This window comes from Syzygium oleosum, unplaced genomic scaffold (assembly GCF_021117445.2).
Source record: "Syzygium oleosum isolate NSW1041296 unplaced genomic scaffold, Sole_v2.1 Sole_v2.02, whole genome shotgun sequence".
Lineage (NCBI taxonomy): Eukaryota > Viridiplantae > Streptophyta > Magnoliopsida > Myrtales > Myrtaceae > Syzygium > Syzygium oleosum.
In genome coordinates this window covers 4,696,799-4,722,025 of record NW_026607486.1, presented here as the reverse complement: position 1 = coordinate 4,722,025, position 25,227 = coordinate 4,696,799, and the positions used below count along the sequence as shown (strand labels likewise).

General features: G+C 42.9%; 4 protein-coding genes and 1 pseudogene across 4 annotated transcripts; 2 read left to right on the top strand and 3 right to left on the bottom strand.

Moving 5' to 3' along the window:
* Positions 1 to 4,243: 4,243 nt before the first annotated feature.
* On the bottom strand, positions 4,244 to 5,542 carry LOC115668117 (glutathione S-transferase-like; annotated as a pseudogene).
* A 485-nt stretch (positions 5,543 to 6,027) lies between these two features.
* Positions 6,028 to 9,547, bottom strand: LOC115668056 (mechanosensitive ion channel protein 6-like). The gene is made up of 5 exons (XM_030589568.2): positions 8,115 to 9,547; positions 7,430 to 7,553; positions 6,882 to 7,175; positions 6,605 to 6,807; positions 6,028 to 6,420 (listed from the first exon to the last, which is right to left on the bottom strand). The coding sequence occupies exons 1-5, from the start codon at positions 9,545 to 9,547 to the stop codon at positions 6,132 to 6,134; spliced, it is 2,343 nt and encodes a 780-aa protein (XP_030445428.2). The 3' UTR covers positions 6,028 to 6,131.
* A 1,384-nt stretch (positions 9,548 to 10,931) lies between these two features.
* LOC115668086 (uncharacterized) lies at positions 10,932 to 12,222 on the top strand. The gene is made up of 4 exons (XM_030589595.2): positions 10,932 to 11,144; positions 11,254 to 11,336; positions 11,452 to 11,709; positions 11,887 to 12,222. The coding sequence occupies exons 1-4, from the start codon at positions 10,997 to 10,999 to the stop codon at positions 12,058 to 12,060; spliced, it is 663 nt and encodes a 220-aa protein (XP_030445455.2). The 5' UTR covers positions 10,932 to 10,996; the 3' UTR covers positions 12,061 to 12,222.
* A 3,621-nt stretch (positions 12,223 to 15,843) lies between these two features.
* LOC115665581 (plastocyanin) lies at positions 15,844 to 16,682 on the top strand. Its single transcript, XM_030587442.2, has one exon. It carries the CDS (start codon positions 15,976 to 15,978, stop codon positions 16,486 to 16,488), a length of 513 nt encoding a protein of 170 aa, XP_030443302.1. The 5' UTR covers positions 15,844 to 15,975; the 3' UTR covers positions 16,489 to 16,682.
* A 641-nt stretch (positions 16,683 to 17,323) lies between these two features.
* Positions 17,324 to 24,166, bottom strand: LOC115665574 (phospholipase D delta-like). Its single transcript, XM_030587435.2, has 10 exons — positions 23,000 to 24,166; positions 22,241 to 22,357; positions 20,839 to 21,033; positions 20,190 to 20,471; positions 20,039 to 20,107; positions 19,786 to 19,933; positions 19,300 to 19,448; positions 18,828 to 18,995; positions 18,265 to 18,492; positions 17,324 to 18,032 (listed from the first exon to the last, which is right to left on the bottom strand). Exons 1-10 carry the CDS (start codon positions 23,963 to 23,965, stop codon positions 17,739 to 17,741), a joined length of 2,616 nt encoding a protein of 871 aa, XP_030443295.1. The 5' UTR covers positions 23,966 to 24,166; the 3' UTR covers positions 17,324 to 17,738.
* Between the last annotated feature and the right edge of the window lie 1,061 nt (positions 24,167 to 25,227).

Sequence of the window (25,227 nt, the reverse complement as noted above, 5' to 3'; positions counted from 1 at the left end):
TCATGTGAAGTGATGGGGGCGAAACATCTCTTTAAAAGATCAAAGCCAAGAAGCTTGCTGCAGCTGAAGAAGAGAGCGAAACAGTGCCTTTTGCTCTTTCTCTCTCCTTGGGATGCTGAATTATTGCAGAGGGAGAGAGAGATGGTCTGTGGCGTCGCTATCAGAAGGAGACGCAGAGAGAGAAAAGTGAGTGGGAAGAGAGAGAAAAGGGAGAGAAAGTTGCGGTTCAGAATCATGAACAGTGAGTGAGGAGAGAGGGTGTACGTGAAGGGAAGAAAATAAAAAAGAAACCGAAATTCGATCCGATCCGATCCGAACTGATTCGAACCAAACCGAATAATCAACTAACCAAATTTTCTTACTTATTATCCGAACTGACATCTGAACCGAACCGAAAATTCATGAATTTTCGGATCGGTTCGGTTTGGTTTCGATTTCGGTTCGGTTTTCGGTTCGGTTTCTGACACCCCTAGGAGGTGGGGTGGCGCTTCTTCAAAAAATTTCTTCTGTGTTCTGCGAAAACAAAACAAGCGTGTGCTCGTTGTTTCGCAGCTCGGCAGCTCTCTAGTGCTAGAGAATAGTAGAGCTGAGAGACTCGACACTGAACTTTGGTACCACGATTAGAGGTGTTCAAAATATACCGCCCAAATTGAGAATTGCCCCAAACGAACCGGATTGAACCGACCCAGGGTTGGGTCGGGTTCTCATGAATGCATTATGTGATCGATGTCCAAATGGGTCCCATTCCTTGTTTCCAAGAAATCGGGCCGAACCGAGCCAACTACATATACTTTTTTTTTGTGATTATGTGTAGTCGGCATGGGGAATACAATTTTAATTTTAGAACATATATGTAGTCGGCATGGGGAACACAATTCGTCATCGCATTTGCTCGAATTGCACGTTTGTTTTTGTAATTATGTGTAGTCGGCATGGGAAAGGCAATTCTAGTTTTAAAACATATGGTATCAAGTAGTGGGAAAAAAAAAGTTCCCAATTCCCGATTGTGGGACCAATTGGTCCAGTCCCCGATTCCGAACTGGTTCTCCCGGTCCGATTCCTGGTTCCACCTTGGAACCGGACCAGAGGAACCGATTACCCCTCACGACGACGATCCGATTCATTGAAGTTAGGGGTGAGCATGATCTGGGTTGGGCTGGTCCGGCACTTAACCCAAGGACCAACCCGCACAATATTGGTCCTCAATTTTTGGGACCGAGGACCGACCCTATTGAGCCTGGGACTGAGAACCGGACCAGACCCATAGGGTCGGTCAAGTTCCAGGGTCAACTCAGGACCAACCGATTATTTTTTTGTTTATATTCTCTAAAAAGGACAAGCATACTATTTCAAATTACATATCCATCAACAATGCGATATTGAAAAACTGAACTATGAACACCAGTACATATCAAACATATATACATAAGATAAGGAAACAATATAAATTTCACACTTGCTAAAAGTAACAAACCATGAAAATGAACATAAACCGTTCAAAATACATAATATAAACCATGAATTTTACAACTTCATATCTTGTTCATTCTTAAATGATCGCTTCAACTTCCGAACACTTGAAAACAAAACAAACAACGTACATAATTAATACTTAACAAAGTATGTTTGTCCAGCTAAGCTGCGCTCATGAGCTGAGCAAGGCCGAGGCAAGCGAAGAGGGTTTCCTTTCTACTTTCTAATTTACACAACAAACTGAACTGCATAAGAAAGAAAAGAACAGAGGAAGAGGCGCTAGAGTTTAGAGTAGACAAAAGCATATAAAATATAATATATACAAGGTCAACCCTAAACTCCTAAGACCGAGAACCAACTTGCACAATGTAGAGTCTCAGGGTCCTAGGACCAAAGACTGACCCATTCCCCTTGGGAACCAGACTAGGATCGGCAGGGTTGGGCCGGTCCAGGGTTGACCCTGGACCAATGCTTACCCCTAATTGAAGCTAAGGGTAACCACTGAAATCGAACTGAATCAGCTAGTTTTAGGCAGTTTTCGCGAAAATTGATAGATGTCGATCCAGTTTTCGATTTCAAGTGTAAACCCAACCACACATACCGGATCGATAGTTTTTTATTAACAAATTAATGATACTTGATTATATTTTATCACAGCTTTAATATCTTTCCGTTGATAGTTTCATTAATTAAAAATCCAAAACATTAAAGAAAGATATCACCATCAATTCTTGGACCCACCCCATCCGGTTCGTTTCCAATACAAGGTGGACCATTCCCTGATTCCACAAATAGGGAACCGACCCTTCTAGTTCGGTTCCGATTCTAGGGTGGAAACCGACCCACCTTGGAACTGATCACCCTAAATAGTGCGTGCACGATAACAATTTTGTTTCTCTATTTTTCTATTTTTTTTGTTTTGGGGAACAAGTTTAAAACAAAAATCTGTTTGATAACACAATTTCATTATTCTATTTCCGAGATAAATTTTTAACCCAAAAAAAGGTTTGAAACATAAATGACAAGTAGAAAATGATTTACTATTCCCGGAACATATAGAAATAGCAACTCTTCTTGTCGCTCGTCCTCACCTCTCATAGTTGCCGCCCGTCGATGTACGAATTCTACAACGATACTTTCAATTCAATTGATTAAGCATGTTCAATCCCAATTCATTGAACGAATTTTTGTTCCAAGATCAGAAATTTTGTGCTATTATCAAACGCCACTTCTGACTTAGAAACTCGTCTAAGGAATATTTCTGGCCAGAAATTGTTCCCGATAATAAAAATAGTTATCATTCGCACCCTTAAAACCGAATCGAAAAATTTAAATGCTGCTACGTGGCCGACAAGTCGACTTATGATTCACCCACCAAAAACAAAATCAAATATATGTCATTCTTCACTACCATAATTAATTCAATAATCCAATGGAAAATTCAAATTGTGGAGTAAATAGTAATTTGAAATCTAGTTAGTATAGAGGCTCTGTTTGTTTCGCGGAAAATATTTTCTGGTGTTTGGTTGGCTTAGGAAAATGAGTCAACGAAAATATTTTCCTGATCAATGGAAAACCTATGTTTACCATCAAATTTCTAAGTTGGATGACACGTGGCAGTTGACGGGCGTACTAATTTGGGGTTTTACCCTCCATTTGTCACAGATGTATCGGCTTGTGGTTTTTCGTGATATTAATCCAATTTAATATAAGGTAAATCTATCACAAATGTACTAGTTTTGGGTTTATAGTGGTCAAAAAATTAGTTTAGGGTAAATTTATCACATGTGTACAAATTTGGGATTTTTTATGGTCAAAAAATTAGTTTAGGATAAATTTATCACGGGTGTACAAGTTTAGGGTTTTTGTGGTATTAACTCTTTTTTCTATGACCACTTATTGAAAACGATAACGAAATATTACTAACCTCTTTTTGTTTCGTGAAAAATAAGTAATTATCGCTTACAAAATAAATGAACGACAAATATTTCATCATCCATGAAAATGTATAAACATAAATTATTGTCGATAATAAAAATATTTTTCATTAACTAATTATGTCAAGTGCTATAAGCGATCTTTTTTAAGAAAATTTTATCTAAATCATTCATTTTTCGCAAAATAAACACACCTAATTATCCAGAAAAAAAGAAAAAAAACACCTAAGTGTACACTTTTTTCCAAAAGTGATATGGTAGCGTGATCCAGTATATCCATCACTTTAATCTAAACAAAGGCAACTCAACCGTATTAATATTATCAGATTTGCAATGGATTATTTTCTTGTATAATAAGGGTGCAATTATTTCAAGAAAAATAAATGATTTAAAAATATTTCTCTAATAATGATGGTTTGTATTGCTTATATTAATGAATCAACGAAAGATATTTCTATTGTTCACAAAAATATTTACATATAAATTGCTGTCGATAATGAAAAAAATTTCATCGACTAATTATTTAAAGCAATACAAGCGATCATTTTGAGAAAAACGTTGTTTAAATTATTCGTTTTCCGTGAAATAAACATAGTCTAAATTGAGTGTTTATACCGAGCAGAAGCAAGGAATCAAATCTACAATCTCACTTCCCCTGAACTTCAAGATCTTGTCAAACACTTTATTACATAAAAAGTGGACACTGTGTAGACATGCTATGGATCCATTCAATACTGGTGAATGAGGTTCTCCTCCATTCCACTGCACAAGTCTGCTGTTCAATGCTATGTTCAGAAGGGTTCTCTTCTAGTATAGCAGATGCACATCAACTGTTAATGAAGAACATGCAAATTCTCATTCATCAAATCGAAATGAACATTGATCCCATTGGAAACACAAAGAAATCTCAAATTGCAGAAACAGCACGATCGAAAGCCACGAAAAACTCCAGAAGCAAGAACTCGAATTCGATAGCAAATCCCGTTTTGCGTTAAAGCCAACCAAACCCGGATTCTCATTTGCTCTTCTTCATCTCCACGGCTTTCTTCCACGAGTCTCGGCTCGAGATCTCGTTCCACCACCAGTCCACATTCTTCCTCAAGCTGAAAGCCTCTAAGAGTGAACCCGTCGCCCGCCAGGAACCTGCTGCTATCCAGCCTCTGGTCATAAATGTCGAGCACCTTCGGGAGTTTCAGGTCGTTCAGTTTGATCTGTGCTTCGGCTTGCTTTATATTCATCCGTGGTGCGAACGCGAGCTGGAAAACCAGAGTCGAGGACGGAGGGTTGTAGCTCTGGCCCTCGGCCTCTAGCCATTGCTCTATGGAGGCCTTGACCAGCGGTTTCGTGCTGTACAAGTTCTTGTTGCCCTTGTCCGCGTACTTCTCGCATATGTAGCGACAGATCGCTCTGGACTCTACAAGCGAATTGATCGAATCAAGCAAGTCAGCGAAATGATGCCATGGAATTAAGTGGCTGTCATAGTACAAATTTAACACTAGTAATACCATTCAAACAAATGAACAGATGCAACATAGGCATTTGTGATGACAATCATGGAAAATCTTCACGATTAAAGATGAAAATTCAGCATTCAGGTATCAAATTGCAGTACAAGTAATTGTATTCTCACAGTCTAACCAGAAAAGATACTCTGTCACTGGAGCCGTCGACCGAATCCCCGGTGAACGGTGGCCGAAGCTATAACGGTTCTAAGGTAGCGAAATTCGATCGAAAACCCACACCACCCTTAACCTTACGCGTCCAACTCAAGGCTTCCTTGCTCACAACCAATCCCATGATCCATTTCTTCCGACTCTTTTTCAAATTCGATAAATGCTGTAATTTGGCATAGATCAATCAACCAATTAGCGGTACCAATCAGATGACATGAGAACTGAATTTAATTTTGAGGAGATGCAACAAATGAGGATGTGGGCGTTTGTACCGAAAATGGTGATGCTCTCATCTTGGAAAGCAGGGACTTGGCCAAAGGGCTGTTCACAGTATACAAGAGGGGAAGTTAACAGAGACGAGCTGAAACTACACATCTTTCTCGAGCAGATAAGCGTAGCGAGTACCCTCGAAACTGCAGTCGACAACGGTGGTCCGTACACCTTCACCGGGGCAGCCATTTGTGTGTGTGTGTTGTGCGAGAGAGCGGGATTGTTCCTTTAGTTGTTGTTTCCTGGTTCAAGTTCCGGCCACACAAATGGACTTGACTCGCCCATTTGATCCTTTACTTGATGAGGGTGGTTCAGTTGGGTCCACCAACATACAAGAGAAACTAGGGCGGCACAAAAGGAGGGATTTGACAAGAACCTAACAGGCATCCAGTTCTGTATTAACTATTGCCCATTAATCAATCAAACACCAGAACAAAGTTGTCCCCTTTAACCTTCGCTAACCCGAGCATAACTTTCCACTTATCGTGTTCCGTCCACCTAAGGCCACGGAAGATGAAGTTGGAAGCAAAGAAGTCGAGTAAAGAAGACCGGAGTCAAATGATGCCACCGAGTCTAAGCAAAATATTATCCAGCTATTCTTTTATTGATTCGGAGTTTGTCATCGGCGAAGCTACATTCATAGCGGAATTATACAAATGTCTTTTGCACGTAGGTGTCACGGTTAAAAAACTGTTCTGTCACTATCGCAGTATGACATCATTGAGTCTGGGAGTCTTGTGGGAAAATTAGCTGGTGCTTGTCCATACTGCGAGTATGATCAGCTACCGCCCGCTGTCCAATTTGAAGGAAGCCTAGTTGAATTTGGATTGGGTAAGCTTTGGATGTTCACATCTAGAGGCCGCAACCGGTACTCGATGTCGAGCTCTTTGAAGATTTTGATCATCTCTTCAACCAAAAGAGCTCTCCTGATAAATCTTTCGCCCATGTCCTGATAATTCATTCGGTGTTGGAGCCAAACTGACATCAGCACTCTGTTCAGGCTTTCAATCTCCCTTGTCACCACCATCGGTGCTGAATGCCAGTGGTCGCTCCTGCTCTCAATATACCTACAACACGAAGAACAGTAAATCATTTTGACTAGAACGTCTATTTACATAGGCAATCGCAATCGCAATCGAAATCTATGTAGGGCATTTTCTCATTGATTGAACATTCCATGAATCAACCAACATCAAAAGAAACATATGGAAGTGATGAACCTAGAAACAAAAGGATATGTCTCTTCCCTACCTGACTATTCGTTCCTTCATAATAGCAACATTCTCGGCCGGAGTTGAGACGTGGATAGAGAAATCAACTCCATCGCCCATATCTGGGCTCCTGTAGTAATTACCTATGGGCTTGGTAGCTAAGACACTGTTTGGGTATACAATTTTTTGGTTGTCATACCTCAGGAAGACTGTAGTCAGTATATTTATCTCTTCCACCACCATCTGTGAGCAAAGCAAAGAGATTAAGATTGCCCCTGGATGGAAAGAGAGAGTTTACGTAGAAAAGGGTCTTTTACCTGTACTCCATCCACCTCGCAGCGATCACCCACGTCGAAAGGATGTATTACGAATAGGTAGACGATAGCTTCGAAGATGGTCTTGCAGGTATTCCCAAAGACAAATGCCATGACAAGAAGCTGCGAGCTTATGACAATAAGGAAGTGGGTGACGTCGACTTGTAGTATAGCGAGGCAAATAATCACGATGATGAAAGCTATGACGACATTCAACATCTTATGGAGTTTGTCCACAGCAGTTTTAATGTCGTTTAGAGACAACGCAAGGGCCCTCCTCTCCCTAAATGCATTCACCTGCAAAAGGCATTAGATAAGTTTCAAATGACAAAAAAACCCACGACATATATCATACCAACCGACAATTGCTTCCATCAATTTTTGCATATACAACATCCCATTTAGTAAAATTTTACTGGTTGGATGATCCGTTTACTGAATCAGAATGGGTCTCAAGACATTATGTTTCATTGGACAGAAAGAAGTGAAACAGAAACCTTCTTTAACTAGAGACGGTCAAAATATATAAGTGGAGCAAAAAAAGCTCTTACCACCCAGTTTTTAAGAGACTGCCAGCTAATTCCCTCGCGTTCAGATGCTGCTCCGAAGAGATCCATTCCCATGTAAGCTTCATCTTTACTCATGAAGCGCATCACGTCCTCCAAATAAATGCACCTATTTAAAAGATGCGTAAGATTTATCAACGCCTACAATTTAATAATCAGCAACTAAAGCAAACCTAATATTGGAACAAGAAAATCTGTCCCGTGATACAATCGTGGCACGGCAGGATAACCTTATCTTACTGTCTGTTTGCAAATGTCAGGTTGTCTACTCTACACAGCCTCACTTTACTCTTGCAAGATACTAAGATACGTAAGCAGATCAAGAAATTAATAAGTAGAAAACCCTTTTTATCCCCTTGTAGTATAACTCGAAGAATGACAACCGGTACAATCCCACACATAGTACTTTGACCTGGACTATTTCTTAAAGGTCCCCAATTAATTAATTGAGCATCAGCTGATGCATTGACTTCGTCTATGGGAATCAATAAGCAGGAAAGACAGCTCATTCTTTCGCTTGCCGTGCCTCATCAGCACAGGTCACCTTTGGAGCAGCCATGACATTCTACCTCGGAAAATCCCGGTAGCTAGTAATAAGTGTACTAGTTCCCAAATATTATTTTAGAATTTGGCGATGTTGATGGTTTGATATACGAAAGAAGCAACTTACTTCGAAGCCCGCTTAGCAACGTTCCGGAATATCCTTTTGGCTGCCTTCTCTGCCTCGCGTTCACTTCTTATCTGCAACGCGGCCTCATCCTTCACATCAGAACGAAGAATGGGCTCATCCAGAGTAGAAAAGGTGCCATTCCTTATGATATCCATCAACCTCTTCATGTTCCAAGCCGATACATTCTTTTGATTCAGCCTGTGCAGTTGCTTGATCGGGATCTTCATGTCCTGCTCGCGTGAAGCCTTTCTCGAAAGCCGAGGGCTCTTCCCCACAATGGGGCTCTTTCCGTTCCCCACGAATTTGTCACTCCTCGGGACAAGATTTTCCCTGATATCGCTAGGAATGTTGGCCCCTGCATCCTGAAGCTCTCGCAACTCAGCGATCGCCCTCTCCTCCTCTTCGTTGTAGAACTTCTCAAACAGCAGTGGGCCTGAGAGCGTCTCGATCAAGTACTGATCGAAGAGGGACTTCTGAATCCTCTCAAAGAATGTGGTCACGTGAAACGACGAGGCGAGGACCTTAACAAGCAGAGTCTTGAGGAGCCAGACTACTGCGCTTATCAAAATGCACACGAGTATCTTTGTTACTCTTGGCAATATCCTGCTCTTGGTCTCCTTCTCAACCTTATCACTGAAGACACAGTTCCACACAAGCAGGACGATACCGAACCAGATACAATTTAGGACAGGTTTCTTCAATCCGTAGACAAAGTACGAAACTCTCTTCCTCAGTATGAAACTCCGCTCAATCAAGAACACGGCCAATCTGATCAACCAACCAGACAATAAATTTCCGCAAATAAGCGCGAAAACCATGATCTCCCACTTCCACAGAGGAAGATCCCACAGTTTTTGCCTCTTTAGTGCATTTATCCAAAGACTACAAACTAGAGCTGCGATCATCAAAACGAGACTCACGACTTGAAGCACCGTCCACAAGCCGAGCTTCGTGTGTTTGTACTCATCTGGAATGTCCTCGAAATCGTCCCCTTCTTCTTCACGATCATCGCCTCCTTTTGCCGAGAACGGCCCCAAATCCGCCGCGATCCTTGACCGCTGCTGCCATTGGTCCTCGGGAGGATCCAGAAGCCTCGATTTCGGCCTGTTTACGAACAGCCGCGAATTCCAACGAGACGGAGCGTTGGAGGCAGGAGGCAACGCCTCCTCCGCACGCGAACTCGACGAAACCCTTGGGTTCTCGTGGATGGGCAACTCTTTGCACAACTCGCGGACAGTTCCGGCCGAGCTTTCTCCGGACAAGGAAGCGGATTCCTCCGGCGAGCGTCCGGCGCTGCTCCTGGGAGTTTCCAGCCCGACGCCGGAGCTGATCGGTTCGAGCTCCCCATTTTCCCGGTAGGGAACGTTTTCGACATCGACCACCACGACTTCGATCTCCCTGAGAACCCGATGGGCGTCGACGGAACTCGCCATGCTCGACGGAAGCAGCTCGAGGCTTGAGAGCGAGAAGGTTGAAGAAGGAGTAGGAGGAGGAAGAATCGAGCAACGTCGACCAGGTTAAGGAGTCGGCGAATGCAGTGCGAGAGAGAACGCGGGAGGGAGGTTCGTGAGTGGGTTTTGAGTGGGGTTTCGGAGAGGGAAGTGGAGGGAGACGAAAGTGCATGGGAGACCCAAAAAAAAAAGCATGCATTTGCATAGGTGGCGCTTCTTCAAAGAGACTTCTTCTTCTACTTTCTTTTGTTTCTGCGCAAGCAGGGGTCAGACGTATGCTCGTTGCTGGACAGCTCGGCAGCTCTCTACTGGCAGACATTTGAATTTGGTACGACGGCGGCGACGATCCGATCCGATCCGATCCTATCCTGTCCATCGTCGACATTGATGTCGATGAAGCCCCAGTCGTGGAAGGTCGAATGCCGTTTCGTGGCCGACGGGCGAGTCAGACTTATGATCATGATCCTCCCACTAGCCCCAAACTAACATAACCTGTTTACTTCACAAATATCCTAAATATCTCTGGACACTTCTAAATATCTCTAACATAACCCAATAACCAAATGGAAAATAGTAACTTAGGAATCTGAAATCTTGCCAGAACGTCCGTTCCGAATGGCTTTAATCAACCGTCGAGTGTAATGAGTGTGTATACAAACTTCATAGACAAACGAGCAGCGGCGGTAGTTTAACAACCCTCTCTCGCGGACACGTGGAATTTGAAAAACAGATGGGCCCGATTTTGGTATTATGTTCCGAAAAATTTAAATCGCTACACGAAGATGTTCATGTTTAATATTGAAATATTATAACAAATTTATACATTATGATGGTACGCAATTTCTTTTTATTAAAAATATGTATAGATTTCATGCACTTTGTCAATTTATTAAAGATTCACATGTATACTCGACATATTCGCATTTTGAGGATTGTCATGGTCAATTTTGGCCGTGTCATCTATACTTATCTCATAATCTATACCCAACAATAGAGAAAATAATAGTGGTCGATAATTATATATTATGGTGTTATATGTTGTGATTAAGAAAATCGAAAATCAGTAGGCAGGAGACGCCCCATTTTAGCTATTCTTAATTTCCTTCTCTTTCTTTTGTATATCTTAGCATTTCAAGGGCTGGCAAGCCGGAGAGCATTTGACCGGCCGGCGAGCTCAGGCATTTGTTTAAAACTGAGATAGGATTCTTGGAATCCTTATTTGAGAACTGAAATTATCCTGTTTATATTTTTATTTGAAATAATATTCACTTTATATTCTTATTTGAAATTTTCCAACATTTAAGTTAGTGGCTGTCCTCTCCTCTGAACCTCCTCCTGCTTCTGAAAATTCAGTTTCGAATCAAATTAACCACAAAAGCAAAGGCAAGCGCCCTCCGGCCTCTCTCTCTCCCTCTGCGACAAGCCATCGCCATGGAAGCTCTCGCCTCCTCCTCCGCCTCCTCCGCCGCGACCGTCTTCTTCTCCGCTTCGCCGCCGTCGCCGCCTCTCTCCATCTTCTCTCCGGCCAGACCGAACGACTCTCCCGCCAGATTCGTCCGCTTCCTCGCGCCCTCCAAGAGTAAAGAGCTCTTCCCCCTCGTCGCTCTCATCATCTCCGCCCCGTTCCCGTTCGTCGTCCTCCATGTCTCCGTCTAACGAGGACGGTCTTTTGTTTTGTTTTCCGACAGGGAACGAGAGCGATTCCGGCCTCCGTTCGGACTCCAGCGAGCCGAACCTGCTCCCCGTCCTCAGCAATCGCACTCTCTCCAAGGTAAATTTTCACGCGGCGATCGCTTTGATCGGTGACGGGAGTTTCGATATTGGCTGAGTTTCGGAGCGATCGGTGTGATTGAGTGGCTCACGGTTTTGGTTGCGATCGGAACTAGGAGGCGGCCATGGGATTGGTGTTGAGTGCGGCTTCCGTGAGAGGCTGGACCACTGATTCTGGAATGGAAGGTCCCGTGGCTCCTACAGGTGCCGAGGGAGGATCGGGTACGGACAGGGTGTCCACCTTCCCGTGGTCCCTCTTCACCAAATCGCCTCGCCGGCGGATGCGAGTCGCCTTCACTTGCAACGTCTGCGGTCAGCGAACCACTCGCGCCATCAATCCGCACGCCTACACTGATGGCACCGTCTTTGTTCAGGTAATTTGCTGATGCCGAAGAGAAAAAAAAAAAAAAAGACTCGATTTTTCCGCTGATGATGATGAGTTTGCATGATAGAAAAGGGCAATTTGCTATATTTATCACATAGCTGATTTTTCAGCGTGATTAATCATTTAGCTTAGGATAAAGAAATGGGTTTTGTGGTGTCTTTTGCAGTGTTGTGGTTGCAATGTCTTTCACAAGCTGGTGGACAATCTGAACCTGTTTCATGAGATGAAGTGCTACGTGAACCCAAGCTTTAACTACAGGGAACCCAAGTGGGATGTTGGCTTCAACTACTTGAATATTACTGATGATGGTGATGAGACCAATGATGTATTTCCAATCTAGTGGGATTAGCAGTGCCAAATTGTACATTCTCCCCGCGATTTTGTGAATTGTTGTGTATATAGTTTGCATCCTCACTTTTGATGGGCTCTGTGTATTTATAATTACATTATACATCATCAATGAAACGCGTATTGATCAAAAATATATTTAGTTAGAGATTAAGATTGCCTTGTCCTTAAGGGTGGAGATAGTACTCCATCATTATTGGAATGGAGATGTCAGATTGCCGATATCACATTGGGCTTAATCTATCATATAGTGTGTTTACTATAAATTGGCGAATTCTGTATTTATCAGGATATTTAGCTTAGTCTTCCTTCTTCGTATCCGAAATGATTTGTCTAGCTCAAAACTATTTATGTATGAATTCAGATGTCTTACAAAGATTTCTATGTGGTTGATCAAGAATGAAGTCTCTGTGGATGCTGCTCTTTTTGTTCTCTCTGAAATTCTAACTACTGGCTAATGTGACAGCATCTCTGTTTGCTATTTTGTCCAGCATATGACGCAGAAATTTTCCATCTTTTCACCGCCCTTAGTATTCAGTAGCCTTAGAACTTTAGGACTTGCTTAGGATGGCTTCCGAGTTTCCCGAGTGATTTATCCAGTGCAATGTGGAAATCGCTAAAAGGAACCAGCTCCGTCCTGCAGTTTTGAGGAAATTCATACGCATCCACAATCCAAACACACTATCTTGAAGATAAATACTGTCGAAAATAACTTAACAGATATGGAGACCGAAATACAGTCATTTGAGTAAATAGTGGTGAGCAAGGACATACTCGTATTTTAACTTCCCATTACGCCCTAGTTCCAGCAAGTGATTTATCATTCTTCTGCACTCTGTTATATCATTTGAACTTAACCATTTATGCAGCCAAAATCCCCTCAACGAAAGATCCTGCAAACCATAACAACCATCATCCGTGTACCATGATTTAGGGAGTAACTCCAGAAGTCGGCAGTACTGGCTGTACAATTGAACTGTCGCATGAGATATCAGAGTGAAATCGAGAAGGAGACATCTTTGTGTCTTGTTCTCTTCCATTTGTAAATGCATTTACAACATAAAAAGATGTAATGATGCCTTTTCAACACTCCATGACTGCTTAATCTTTTTACTGGAAATGCACTTTCTATCGGTTGTCTAAATGTTTTCCTCATAATTATTGATAAGCTAGAAATGTTTGGCCTCCAGCAAGACGGTCAATATTCTCAGCTGGTTAGCCATAATATGTACTGTTGTATGCATGAACTTATTTAACAAAAGCTCCGGTGAGCTGTACCGAAATTTGGTTTCAGCTTTACCAGTCTCAGATGAGGCATCAAGTCAGATGTTTTGCATTGTTATGAGCTGCGAAGTTCTTGATTTTGGTAAATCAGAAGTAGCAAATTTTCTCCAGTCTCGTACTAGAAGCCAATCTTTAGTTGTCTTTCCATCTCATATTGGAAATCATTCCACTTTGAGAAGGAAGCCTTCTTTTGTGGAAATCAGTTGCATGTGCAGTTACCACAAGCTTTGGCTACTATAATTCTGCCCTTAGAGATTAACTTGTATCTCTTGGTTGATGCCTACAACTAGTTGGGAGATGGCAGTACGATACAGAATGTTAGCATATTAGCTCACATGGACATCTTGATGCTTGGCTGTGCATCATCTGTGGTTCTTCCATTGCTTATTGACTGAGAAGGAGTGAGTATGATCAATTTCACTTGTGGTAGGATTGTTTTTTTTTTTTCCTGCATTCCTGATTGCTGGATCATTCATCCTCCATGTTTTCAGCTGGATCATCTCTTTGTTTTGGTTAAATTAGTACTGCTGTAAAATGTTGCTTAGACCTCCTGGTCCTTTTCCAGATAACTATCTATGCTTGTGGTGCTTAAGAAGAGGCTTTTCTCATTTTTACATTGGCCACCCATTTTTCTTGTTTTAGTATACCTGATATTTTGGCAAACTAATATCATTACAGATGCTCCGCCTTTTATTCACTTCTCGTGGTATGCGATGCCTCAGCTGTGATGAGATCAACTCCGAGCAAGTTTTTCATCAACGAAAAAATATCTGAAACTCTCAGGAACATTACTGGAAATGTCAGTCATTACCATTCCTCACTCTTGCCCTCACTCGCATGTTTATTCGTGTCTATTTGTGTGCACATAGCATTCGAGCCTGGTTTCAGCTAAGTGCATTGATTCCCCACCCATCATTCGGAAAATTCCCTAGCGCTCGAGGCAAGGTCATCAACTTATATATTCCTGATAGATTGAGCTGGGAGTTTCATACTACCTATCCTCTATATGGGACTTGTGTTGTGCCATCTCTGATGACTAGTTCTTGCATTGCAGCCTGGGTCGAGTTCTTTTTATATGCTCGGTTCCCTCATTGGTTGCATCCCTTTGGCATGTGCTCGTGCGTTGCCATTGTCCATGTCTTTGTGGCTTCCGTGTCATCTCGTGCGCGCACTGTGAATGCACTCGCATGCTTTGAGTGCAGAAGTGCCGATGAATTATCACATCAGATGCGAAGAAGATTGTGTCTGAACTTCAAGCACACGACCTGCATCGTAGTCCTCTTATGGCCACGCTACGATTTGCATACTGTAAGAGCTCAATGTGCAAGAGTCTGGGATTTTTGTCAGGCATAATATTGCCTTGAATGGTGGAAAAACTATTTGGGTTCTTAGCGAGTAACATAGGGATTTTTATCATATGCTACTTACCCTTCTGTTCGTGTTCATCCTGGCCTACACAATCCTAAGCCGTGAGACACTCTCTAATTCCCGGATTTTAAGTTGTCTGTCCAAATCCAAAGAAGCTTTAGCATTTTTTTGTCCCCATCCAACGTTTGAGAAAGAGACGAACCCATTCATATGTGCTCCTCGTGAGGCGATGCGTCACCTTCTTCGTCGAAAATATCCGGTACCAATGAATGGACCCCGATGCAATCGAGCCATGCAAATTCTCTGAGGTTGCCCATCAGGTCCAATTGAAAAAAAAAAAAAAACAAAGAGAGAAAATTGCGATATCTGTTTCCTAACCCATCATTTTCCTTGAGAGAAGCCCGATTTCTCCCGCTAATCTTCTAGTACGATATCTATGTGTAATCTGTGATATGCCTTACCCGATTTTATCCATCTTACGAGAATATATGAGATTGTCCTGGAGCATCGTGTGCTCCTAATCATCGAATTAGGATATGTCGTGGTATTCAAATCACATTTCGAGACTGTCCCATGAAAAATGAGTCTTGCACACCTAACCCTCTAATAAACCCTATTAATCATGGTTCTCACGTAACAACTTGGTAAGATAATTGTTTTAGGGATGCATTGGAAGTCTTAAATTTGTTACGAAATGTAATTAAGTCCTAAAACTATCAAAAAGTGCAATCGGGTACTAAAATTTATCAAGAAAGTTGATTGGACTAATTTGATAAGTTTTTACCTTGATTGCACTTTCTGAAAGTTTTAGGACTCGATTGTACTTTCGTGACAAATTTTAAGACTTGATTGCATTTTTTTTTTAAGTTTTAGGATTCAATCGCATTAGGACTTTTAGTGCACTTATTCTTAGTAAGATAATTATTCTACTTCATCATCCAAAAATTTTGTCCTCATATCCATCTCATGCCACGTCAGAAGGAGGTATCATGATATTCAGCCAATGAGAGAGATCCTCTCAGATAACGGTCATCTTCCACCTCACGATCTCTCTCTCATCCATGGTTTCATCATCTTCACGCGTTCATGGCTACCAGCTCTTGACCACACAATCACAATCTCTCGCTCTCAAACTCTCCCCCTCTTCATCACGTTATAACCCTCCTCACCTCTTCGCTCCCCTTTGCTTTCATCATCCTCAGCACGCAAAAAACAACCGCAAGTAACACCAACTGAACCGCAGTAGACTGAAGTGATGGCCGCCGTCACCTCCGCCACCGTCGCCATCCCCTCCTTCACCGGCCTCAAGGCCGCCGTTCCCGCCAAGCCTGCTGCCGCCTCCGCCAGGGTCCCCGCCGCCACCCCCCTGGCCCCCAGGCTGGCCGTGAGGGCCTCCCTGAAGGACGCCATCGGCGCCGCTGCCGTCGCCACGGCCGCGAGCGCCTTCCTGGCCGGCAACGCGATGGCGATCGACGTCCTCCTGGGGGGTGACGGGGGAGAGCTCGTGTTCGCGCCGAGCAACTTCACGGTGAGCTCCGGCGAGAAGATCGTGTTCAAGAACAACGCCGGGTTCCCGCACAACGTGGTGTTCGACGAGGACGAGATCCCGAGCGGCGTGGACGTGGCGAAGATCTCGATGCCGGAGGAGGAACTGCTGAACGGCCCCGGCGAGACCTACGCCGTGACCCTGACCGAGAAAGGCACGTACGCCTTCTACTGCTCGCCCCACCAAGGAGCCGGTATGATAGGAAAGGTTACCGTCAACTGAGTTTGATGATATCGATGAGACTGTCAACTGAGTTTGAGGAATCGATGTATTGTTTACTTTGGAGAACGAGGGAGTGTACGGGGATCATGAAAACCAGGATAACGTCTCACGTGTTGCATTTTGCTCAGCTTGAATGATGTAGATGAATTGTGCATTTTGATGACTCCTGAACCCTTTGGTTTGTTTACTATTTTTAGAGTTTCAAGAACTGCTCATGCAACCTCCGATGCTAAGTGTGATGGCAGGAGAGGTTTTAGAACCGGAGTGAGCTCCTTTCAAAATGCAAACACGGTTAGCACCATGCCATTTAAAAATTAGGCATAATCTCGCCTCAAATCGCCATTTAATTTCAAGAAATTGGAACCCGACTCTCTAGGAAAATGAGTAGCTGTGATCGCGATGCGGCTCGAACCCTACAAGGCTGAAGCACCGTAGTTTGGACTCGATCAGTTAGTTCCTACTTTTGGACATATTTCAGAGATACTTGGCACGAATTATAGTAATGATCAACATGGAATCATCTTCCTTTACATGCAGTCACCTCCGTCCTTCAAATCTGTGAGCTTAGTCCCATTGATCCTCTCGACCTTAATTTATGTCTAATTTTATCACTTACACGAAAAACACACGGACATACACATTTATGTTTGCATGTGATTACCATAGATATAGCATTGAGCATTAGCCATGTCTCATCTTCACTTCCATGGTGTGCGAAATGACTGCCAGTAAACCCATGGGCATTATCCGCGTAGAATGCTGCCGTATTCAGAGAGGAATTCCAGGAGCTATGTACTCCTTTAGCAGTTACGCAGCCAAAATTGAACACCGAAAATCCGTTCGAATATCGGTATTATCATTGATAACTTTCCTCCCAGGTTCTGTAAGATACAGTCGATTGTTATGGAGAAATAATACACTGATACAACAGCAAACACTCGCCTCCCCCTCTTCAATTACAACAACAATGACAATTCGAAAACAGCGGCTACAATCAGCTCTTCACACGATAGAACTCCCTCCTCTTCACACTTATTAAGTTACGGCACTGAAAAGTTTTCTTTCAGGAAGCTCCAATAACTTTGAAAGAAGAATAACTTAACAGGAAAAAGAAATGTATGACCCCTCCCATCTACCGAACACACCTTTTATCCATCCGCTCCAAAACTGAATCATCTCACGGTTGTCTTCCCCGTTGAGATGGTGAGGCATGAGAGTACAACAGAACATAATGTACATGCCAGGAGAAACTATGTTGTTAAAGCATCGGGAAGGTTAGTGCGAGTGCCGAGCACCTTACCACCGACATCTGGGAAACACTCTTGTCCACGCAAGGCACTAACTTTACCTTTTGTATCCACCTCTATAGGGTATTTCAGAAGATGCCCTTGCAATGGCGTGAATTCTTCTACAGTGAATTTCTTCCAGTTTTCTTCAGCAATCTTGTTCACTTTTCTCACGCACGACAAGTCTTCTGGCTCCTCAAAGCGATCATCTACCACATCCAGATGCTCGGCCCATAGTGACATGCGGTACCCATATATCTGTAAATATCATTTAGAAGGAATGAAACATATTAACAATGTCTCAACAAAATCACTTTCAAAGAAGTGCACTTAATGTCAACATTAATATTGAGAATTATAAAACCCGAAAAGTGAAAAAAGGAAAAAAAGAAAAAAAAATAGACTGCTCGTATCAAAATGAAATGCAAGGAAAAGCAGAGATTTAAATGAAAAGGCATTATTGGAGAATGGAGAAACTGAGATTACACACCTGGCCACGTGGATGTTTCTTCTCTTTTTTGCCCAAGGGATGTTTCTTTTTCTCACCCCATGTGTAATGGGGTTGATATGCACCCATGGCAATCTCGGTATCCCTTGAACCAGCCATTGATCGTTCGTTAATATTTGCCGATCCAAGTATCACATACTCATCATCCACAATCATTCCTTTGGCATGTACATAGATCATGAACCTCTGAAACTTCTGAGATGCTGAAATCTGAGACATCAATATGGAAATAATGCTCATGGTCATTGACTTCTTTGTTTGTTTAAGTGAAAATTGGAAAGTGGTGCATGGTAACTTAAACACAAAAAAAAAAAAAAAAAGCAGAGGTGATCTGGTCCCGAGAGGGACCAAAGTTAGCCAGCCCAGTCTGCATTCCACATTTCACAATTAAATTTGTCTTCCAGTCAAAGTTGGGTTCAGATGTGGATACTATATGTCTTTAAGGAAAAAGTTCATAGAACTACATTATGATTTTGTTGTTGCGGGCAGTGGTAGCATCACAGACTCCTTAACTAAACAGAGGTAGACATTTCTGCAGTAGCTACCTTAACACCATCACTGGGCGGTTGATTCTGCTCTGACAATTCTTTGGGAAGCTCCTCGCGGTTACCAAGACAGTAAAAATTCAGGTAGTCACAAGGATGTGCATTCTCCAGACCCATGGAGTTCAACTCCTTTGCTATAATTTCATACATCAACTCCATCGTTTGTCTCTGCAAATACAGTGAGTAAGTTCAATATCAAAGGTTCTTCCCCGTAGCCTTGATATTTTTTTTTGCAGCTTCCGTCCAAAGGTGAAAAGACAATGCCAAGCGTAATGCAAAACAGACTCTCTCTCTCTCTCTCTCACACACACACACACACACACACACACACACACACACACACACACACCAACACACACAAAAAAGAAAAAGAAACATGAAAGAAGGAAAAACATAAAGTATGCTCCCCCCAAGTAAAATATATTGGCGCGGCACTTCTTCATACAAGTGCTGACTGGAGGAATCAAATTACCTGCCAATATAGAATTTCTTGCACCGAGGCAGAGGAAGGGACCCCTTCTGGCCACATCGGGATTACTACATAAACTGCAAATCTCTCATTTGCTCTAATTTTGCTGACAATCTTTAGGGCCAGTTCCATGGGGATCAAATTATCAGCACCTAATCAAATGAAAAGGAGGGGAAAGATGCACAGCTTGATGAGTAAGAAATGCTGCAGACTACATAAGAGAACAAATTTTCAGATAGACGTCCCTCAAGTACCAAAAGAATCATGCCACAGACAATAAAAAATTGCAACGTAAGCTAATATATATGCCTGTAACCAGCAGTACATACCTAAGAAATTGCTAGATAGACAATAAACAAAAACACATCCCAATATTTAGGGAATATGACGTGAGCAATAAATATTGATTCCCCAAAAAACATCCATGATATTCCAAATTGTAGCATTTATCACAGTGAAAAATAAAAAGCATATGGATGGTGCCAAAACCTGCATTTCTGTAAGATGGCCATGCAAATGATGATCCGAGGAAATATTGGTTTTCAATATAAATGAAGTGTTGAGCTGATCTGATTGCCTGGATGTAGGCAGTCTGAATGCTCTTGTCTATCACCAAATCTTTTGCACAGACAAGGTTCTGCAGAAGAAATAAGTACCATGATGGACCACTATAAATGTATGCAAAGTGAGGTATTGGATAAGAGGATGTCAGTTAGTGTTACTTATTTAGCTAAAATCTTACCTGAGACTCAGCTTCATACACATCTTTTGGAAAACCTTTCAGTGAGCCAGAATCTATAGACCTAAATATCTGTCAAGTAAAAAAAAAAAAAGTTGAATAAATGCACCAGAAAATTCATCATTTGACAACCGGGTTCAATGATGCATATTACCTGCACATGCCACCTCTCACGATCATTCTCCCTGGAAGCCCAAAGAGTTGGATCATCATCCGGAACTGATGTCGAAGGGCTTAGTATCCATGAGATGCGCTCTATCTTTATCAATGCATCATCATGCCAATGAGATATCCTTTTAAACCGTTGACCAAACTCTGACCATCTTGTGGCCCTTTTCCATCGCTGCTCAAAGTTCTTTAGTACATCATAAGCAGCAGGGCCTTCAATCTTGCAATGCAAATCATGCCATGGTTGTCTTGGACCCCTAGTAGCAACCTATACAAGAGGAAAAAAAAACAAAAAGTGAAGTTAAAGTTTCGATTAGTCTAAAATCAGGTCACAATTTTTAAAATAATTCAATCTGTCAAGCCTAGATAGTGTTTTTATTTAAGTCCCTATTCTATGAGAAAGAATCTGCATTTGATGTGTTCATCTTACAAACAGAAAGCATAAAGCAGTAAATTTATTTTATTTTTGGTTAGACATACATTAATTTTTGAAATAGATCAGTTGAGCATTCTCTGTCTTCTCGACTAACAAAGAATCTCTCTAAAGAATCATTATGCAAAGAAAATTTCTAACCCAAACAAAATGGGATTATCTAGCATTGTAAAGAAGAGGAGTTCAAAACACAGGCACTCACTGGAAAAGTTGGATTATGGTAATCATATTCAAAGACTGTGTCAAGGTCCCGAAATAGTCGATGTTCGGGTGTATCATAGCGCCCGTCACAAAGGTCTAAGCCACCAAGAAAAGAAGTTATTTTTCTGTTGTTTCCATAAGCTTGTGTATCCACGATGACGCATTTTTGGTGATGAGTGAATAAGGTTCCAACAACCTGATTGTAGATGGAGCAAGAAAGGATTATAAATTGGCATCAATGCAGACATAAATCAATGTAATACTTCTAACTAAAATACTCAGCAGGGAAAGGACAACCCATCAGCCTAATCAATCTGCAATGAAGTGAAGCATGACGCCCAAATAATACAAGGCCATGCTAGAGAAACCAAAATCGACATACAAAGTCGGTTTACAAGTGATGTGGCAAACTATGAGAGGAAATTCAAGTGGACCATATTCAAACACCCAATAAGAAACCGGCACATCACATTGTAAGCCAATTTTGTATTCTAATGTTATTATCTTAGTATCTCTAGCATTATTCAAATAGAAATTGTGGGCAGTCCCGTAGTCATTCAACCATTCAAGCATAGTGATGAAATATTAGTTATGTCAGCGTCATCAGATGTATAATTGATGATTGCGAGGTCAACAACTGTCCTTGTAATTGTCAAATTGAAAAAAAAAACACCCTCGTTGCACTTATATTTCAGCGTCGCCAATTTTACATCCATTTAAATTGAAAGGTATGCCATGTTGGATGAAGCTGCTAAAAGGGGCTTCTGAAGCTTAATTCTCCCTCTTTCACTGGAATACTGATATTGCGCTTATCTAACCTAAGGGACTTCCCACCTATATCTTTTCTTTGATAACTAAAGAAGTGCTTGCTACTAGAAAAAACTATTGGGCACAACTCTATAGTTTGATGAGGATGCAAAAGATGTAAAACAAAATGATTAGAATGAGCATTCTAATAACATAATGCGTGCCACCGCCATTATGGTTGTAATAGTCACGGAAGTGATATGGTCATGCATCTTCCAGTGACATTAACTTAGAAAAGAGCTCAGAACAGAGTGGTGAAGTGCAGGTAGAGACATCACTGAGAATGTTCCAGTCTACTTGAGAAACTGATCCTTATCATTATAGTATAACTTCTAATTGCATTTGACTTAGGCTTTTGGACGCTTTCTTTGTTGTTTAAGGTCAGAGATTGAGCAAATTAAGAAGTTAGAGAATTACTTGAAATAATCATGACAAAAATTGTTGGGCATGCATTAGGGGACTCTCTAGCTTCGAATTTGAGATGACATGCTTCTGTAATTATGTGTATTCATTGGTGAACAGATATATAACATGAACAGCGAAATAGGAATTGGCAGAAAAAGAGTAACAATACTGGACCATGGTGTAAAGCATGCCTGTTGCTTGAAAATGCTAAGCTTACTGCTGGCATAGCGAGGGGACAGCACACATGTAACAGAAGAGTGCTTGAAAAATTTACGGGTTTCTTCATCATGAGTTTGCATTACCCCAGCCTGCAAGCACATAAAATTAATTTGTGGTAAGAGACTGTCATGGGTATGTCATAACAACTACAACGATACTGCATGGAATCTTACTTACTAGCAGTAGTATCCTCTAAATCATATTCAATATATAGTCATGGCAATAGCCTATATGCAAAGCAAAAGTGAGGCTGCATACATCTAACCCTCCCCAAGTGCGAACCCCAAAATAGCAGGAGCCTGCGGCATGGTGACACCCCTCTTTTAGATAACAAATCAAAGCTAATTCATTGCCTTTTCTAGTCTATGACAGCCCGATACTTCCTCAAGGCACAAATTTGCTTACACTGTCGTGCTGCTGTCATTATATCTCATCAACCACTAGTTCCCTCCAGTAAGAACTTAAATTGCCTAAGATCTATGCAAACAAAAGTTGACATGTTCTCCTTTAGCTAAATTTCGTATCCCATCTTCGCATTACCTTGCAAGTTTCAACTTCAGCTAAATCTGTCCCATTGTATGAATATGACTCTTCGATAGGATTTAATCAACACTAACAAGGCGATAACCCGGCAGTTCTTTCACCGGTAGTTTGTTCAGAAACCAGAACCCATCAATGTTTCTCACAACAAAAACATCTGTAAAAGGTTCAGAGAAGATTCATGATCCTACCGTCTCAATAAAGAACTTGCTATGGGATGTCTTGTCATCCCAAACCAGTAGCAAAACTCGTACTCCTTCCTGAGACTTATACTTCAATAACTCCCCCAAATTCAAATCCCCACCGTTAGGCAAAGGTTTGGTCGGCTCTCTGACGAGCTTCACCTTATGAAAAACCGACCAACCAACAATATACACCAAATGATGAGCTTCCAGAATCGCATGGCATATATCCTCCCAGCATTGCCCGTGGCTATACGTCTTCCCATTCTCCAATTTAATCTCCGGGAGCATCGAGTCCGGCACGTGCGCATCCTGATACAGCGTCACGTTGCAGCCTCTCCGCATCGGAAAATAACAATTCCGGATGCCGAAATTGTCAGGATCGGCGCCAATGCCGACCTTATACAGAGCATTCTCGTCGCACGGAGTGAATTTAATCTGGACCCGAATAGCGCAATCAGGTTTAGGCTGTTTACCGTTACCGCCGATTATGGGGAACCAATCCTCAACGGTCTCACCGGAAATGAACCTCCGGGTGGGGACCGAGGCGGTCCCGATCATGTCCGCGCCGAAGATGTCGTTGTCCTTGACGTGGAAGTCGATGCTGGCCACCGGATGCGCGACGGGCACCTTAAACCGCTCGTTCCAGGCCGGATCCTGGGAGTTGGGGATGACGCGCGTGCGGGCCACGGTGGCGCCGGCGAGGCAGACGGTGACGTAAGGGTCGCTGGTGATCACCTTCCCGCGGTGGTGGCGGCGGTGGGGGTGCTGGCGGCGGCTGCCCCCCTGGCTCTGGCCGCCGCCGCCGCCGCCGGCGGGGGGCTGGCAGTCGAAGGGCTGGCGGCAGGCGTTGAAGATGCGGCGGAGGCGCTCCGAGACCATGTCCATGTTGGGCAGGCACCGCGCCTCCAGAATCTGGAGCTCGAGGTCGCCGTGGATGAGGAGGACGGCGCCGGATTTGCTGTCCTCCGCCATCGGAAAGACGCGGAGCCGAAGAGAGAGAGAGAGAGATCGGGCGGAGGAAAATGGTGAAGAGAGGTGCGTTGGTTTCTCAGAAGTTGGCGCAACAGAGGCGAGGGTGACGGCGACGTGCGCTCTGTCGGTGGAAAAACCGGCCCCTTCCGTCTGCCGAGTAGTCGTACGTTGGTCGCTCGCGCACGAACGCGCACGCCGTTCTGTCCGAAAGGCGGAAAAAGGGAAGGGGGGTGGGGAGCTATTAACGGCCGCGGTTGAAAAGAAAATGCGTTGACGGTCTGGAGCAAAATTTTCCTTTACGGTGCCAGAATGGAATTGGGGGGTTGTTCCGATTCAGATCAGATTCGAAGCGTCCTTCATGGGCTGTCAGATGCTGGGGGGACTTCTTCTTCCCGCGAGATCCGCGACGTGGACGAACCGATCCGATCTCACTGCCCAAGTCAACGCTCGACCGGGAAAAGTCAACTGGCGATCTGGGGATTTTGCTGGCTTGAGGGAGTTGGGTGGGAAAATCGTGTTGGGTCTCTTTTTTTCTTTTTGATCTTTTTTTGATTTTGTTCGTTTGTTTTTTAAGGTTCTGTCTGAACAGAAATTAGGATTCGGTGGCTATGTGGGTCGGGGAGCATGGCGGATCTTTATCCTTTTTTTGAACATTGGTTCTGAAATTCTTTACCTGAAAAGTGGCTTTTTTCCTCCCCCCCTTTAGTAGATACATGATCTTTTAAAAAGAAAAATTTGACGAAGTTATTGTTCATCGTCTTCAACCTCAAGATCGCTCGGCCAAACTCCTCCGGCGCACGTTCGTCCCTACCCATTGCCGCATGGACATTCGGGAACGCTTTGTCGTAGCTGCTGGCCATGGCGGCTACAAGCTTCAAGGTCGAATCTGGCTTCAAAGCTTGCTACCGCCATGGCCACTTGAGCCCGAAGCTTGGCCGGAAGGTGAGCTCGCTTCCTACTTCGACGCCAAACTAGCGAGACCATTCTGCTTCAAGATCATTTTCGGTCCAAATGATGCTCGACAATTGAGGAAGATGAGAATGAAGATTGAAGACGCTCAACTATGGAGATCTCGAGAGCAAAAATTGAGGAGTTGAGGGAGGCTCAGCCATGCCCGCTATGGTCAAATCTGGCGATTGGTCAAGCAAGGTCTACGAATGCTATTCCCGCCACAAAAAAAATCAAGTACTCGCCGATCGATCGGCGAGTCAGGTCCTTATTTAAGACTGATTTGACCACTTTAGGTTCTATTTGAAACAATG

Excerpts from the sequence above, each read along its gene's own strand:
- LOC115668056 (XM_030589568.2), bottom strand. The coding sequence starts at position 9,547 with ATGGCGAGTTCCGTCGACGCCCATCGGGTTCTCAGGGAGATCGAAGTC. Across the intron at positions 7,554-8,114 it reads GTTGCTAAGCGGGCTTCGAA|GTGCATTTATTTGGAGGACG; the intron begins GTAAGTTGCTTC and ends TCTTTTAAATAG. Across the intron at positions 7,176-7,429 it reads AGTCTCTTAAAAACTGGGTG|GTGAATGCATTTAGGGAGAG; the intron begins GTAAGAGCTTTT and ends TGCCTTTTGCAG.
- LOC115665574 (XM_030587435.2), bottom strand. The coding sequence starts at position 23,965 with ATGGCGGAGGACAGCAAATCCGGCGCCGTCCTCCTCATCCACGGCGAC. Across the intron at positions 21,034-22,240 it reads TTAGCATTTTCAAGCAACAG|GTTGTTGGAACCTTATTCAC; the intron begins GCATGCTTTACA and ends ATCTACAATCAG. Across the intron at positions 19,449-19,785 it reads GCCATCTTACAGAAATGCAG|GTGCTGATAATTTGATCCCC; the intron begins GTTTTGGCACCA and ends TCATTTGATTAG.
- LOC115665581 (XM_030587442.2), top strand. The coding sequence starts at position 15,976 with ATGGCCGCCGTCACCTCCGCCACCGTCGCCATCCCCTCCTTCACCGGC.
- LOC115668086 (XM_030589595.2), top strand. The coding sequence starts at position 10,997 with ATGGAAGCTCTCGCCTCCTCCTCCGCCTCCTCCGCCGCGACCGTCTTC. Across the intron at positions 11,145-11,253 it reads CTTCCTCGCGCCCTCCAAGA|GGAACGAGAGCGATTCCGGC; the intron begins GTAAAGAGCTCT and ends GTTTTCCGACAG. Across the intron at positions 11,337-11,451 it reads GCAATCGCACTCTCTCCAAG|GAGGCGGCCATGGGATTGGT; the intron begins GTAAATTTTCAC and ends GATCGGAACTAG.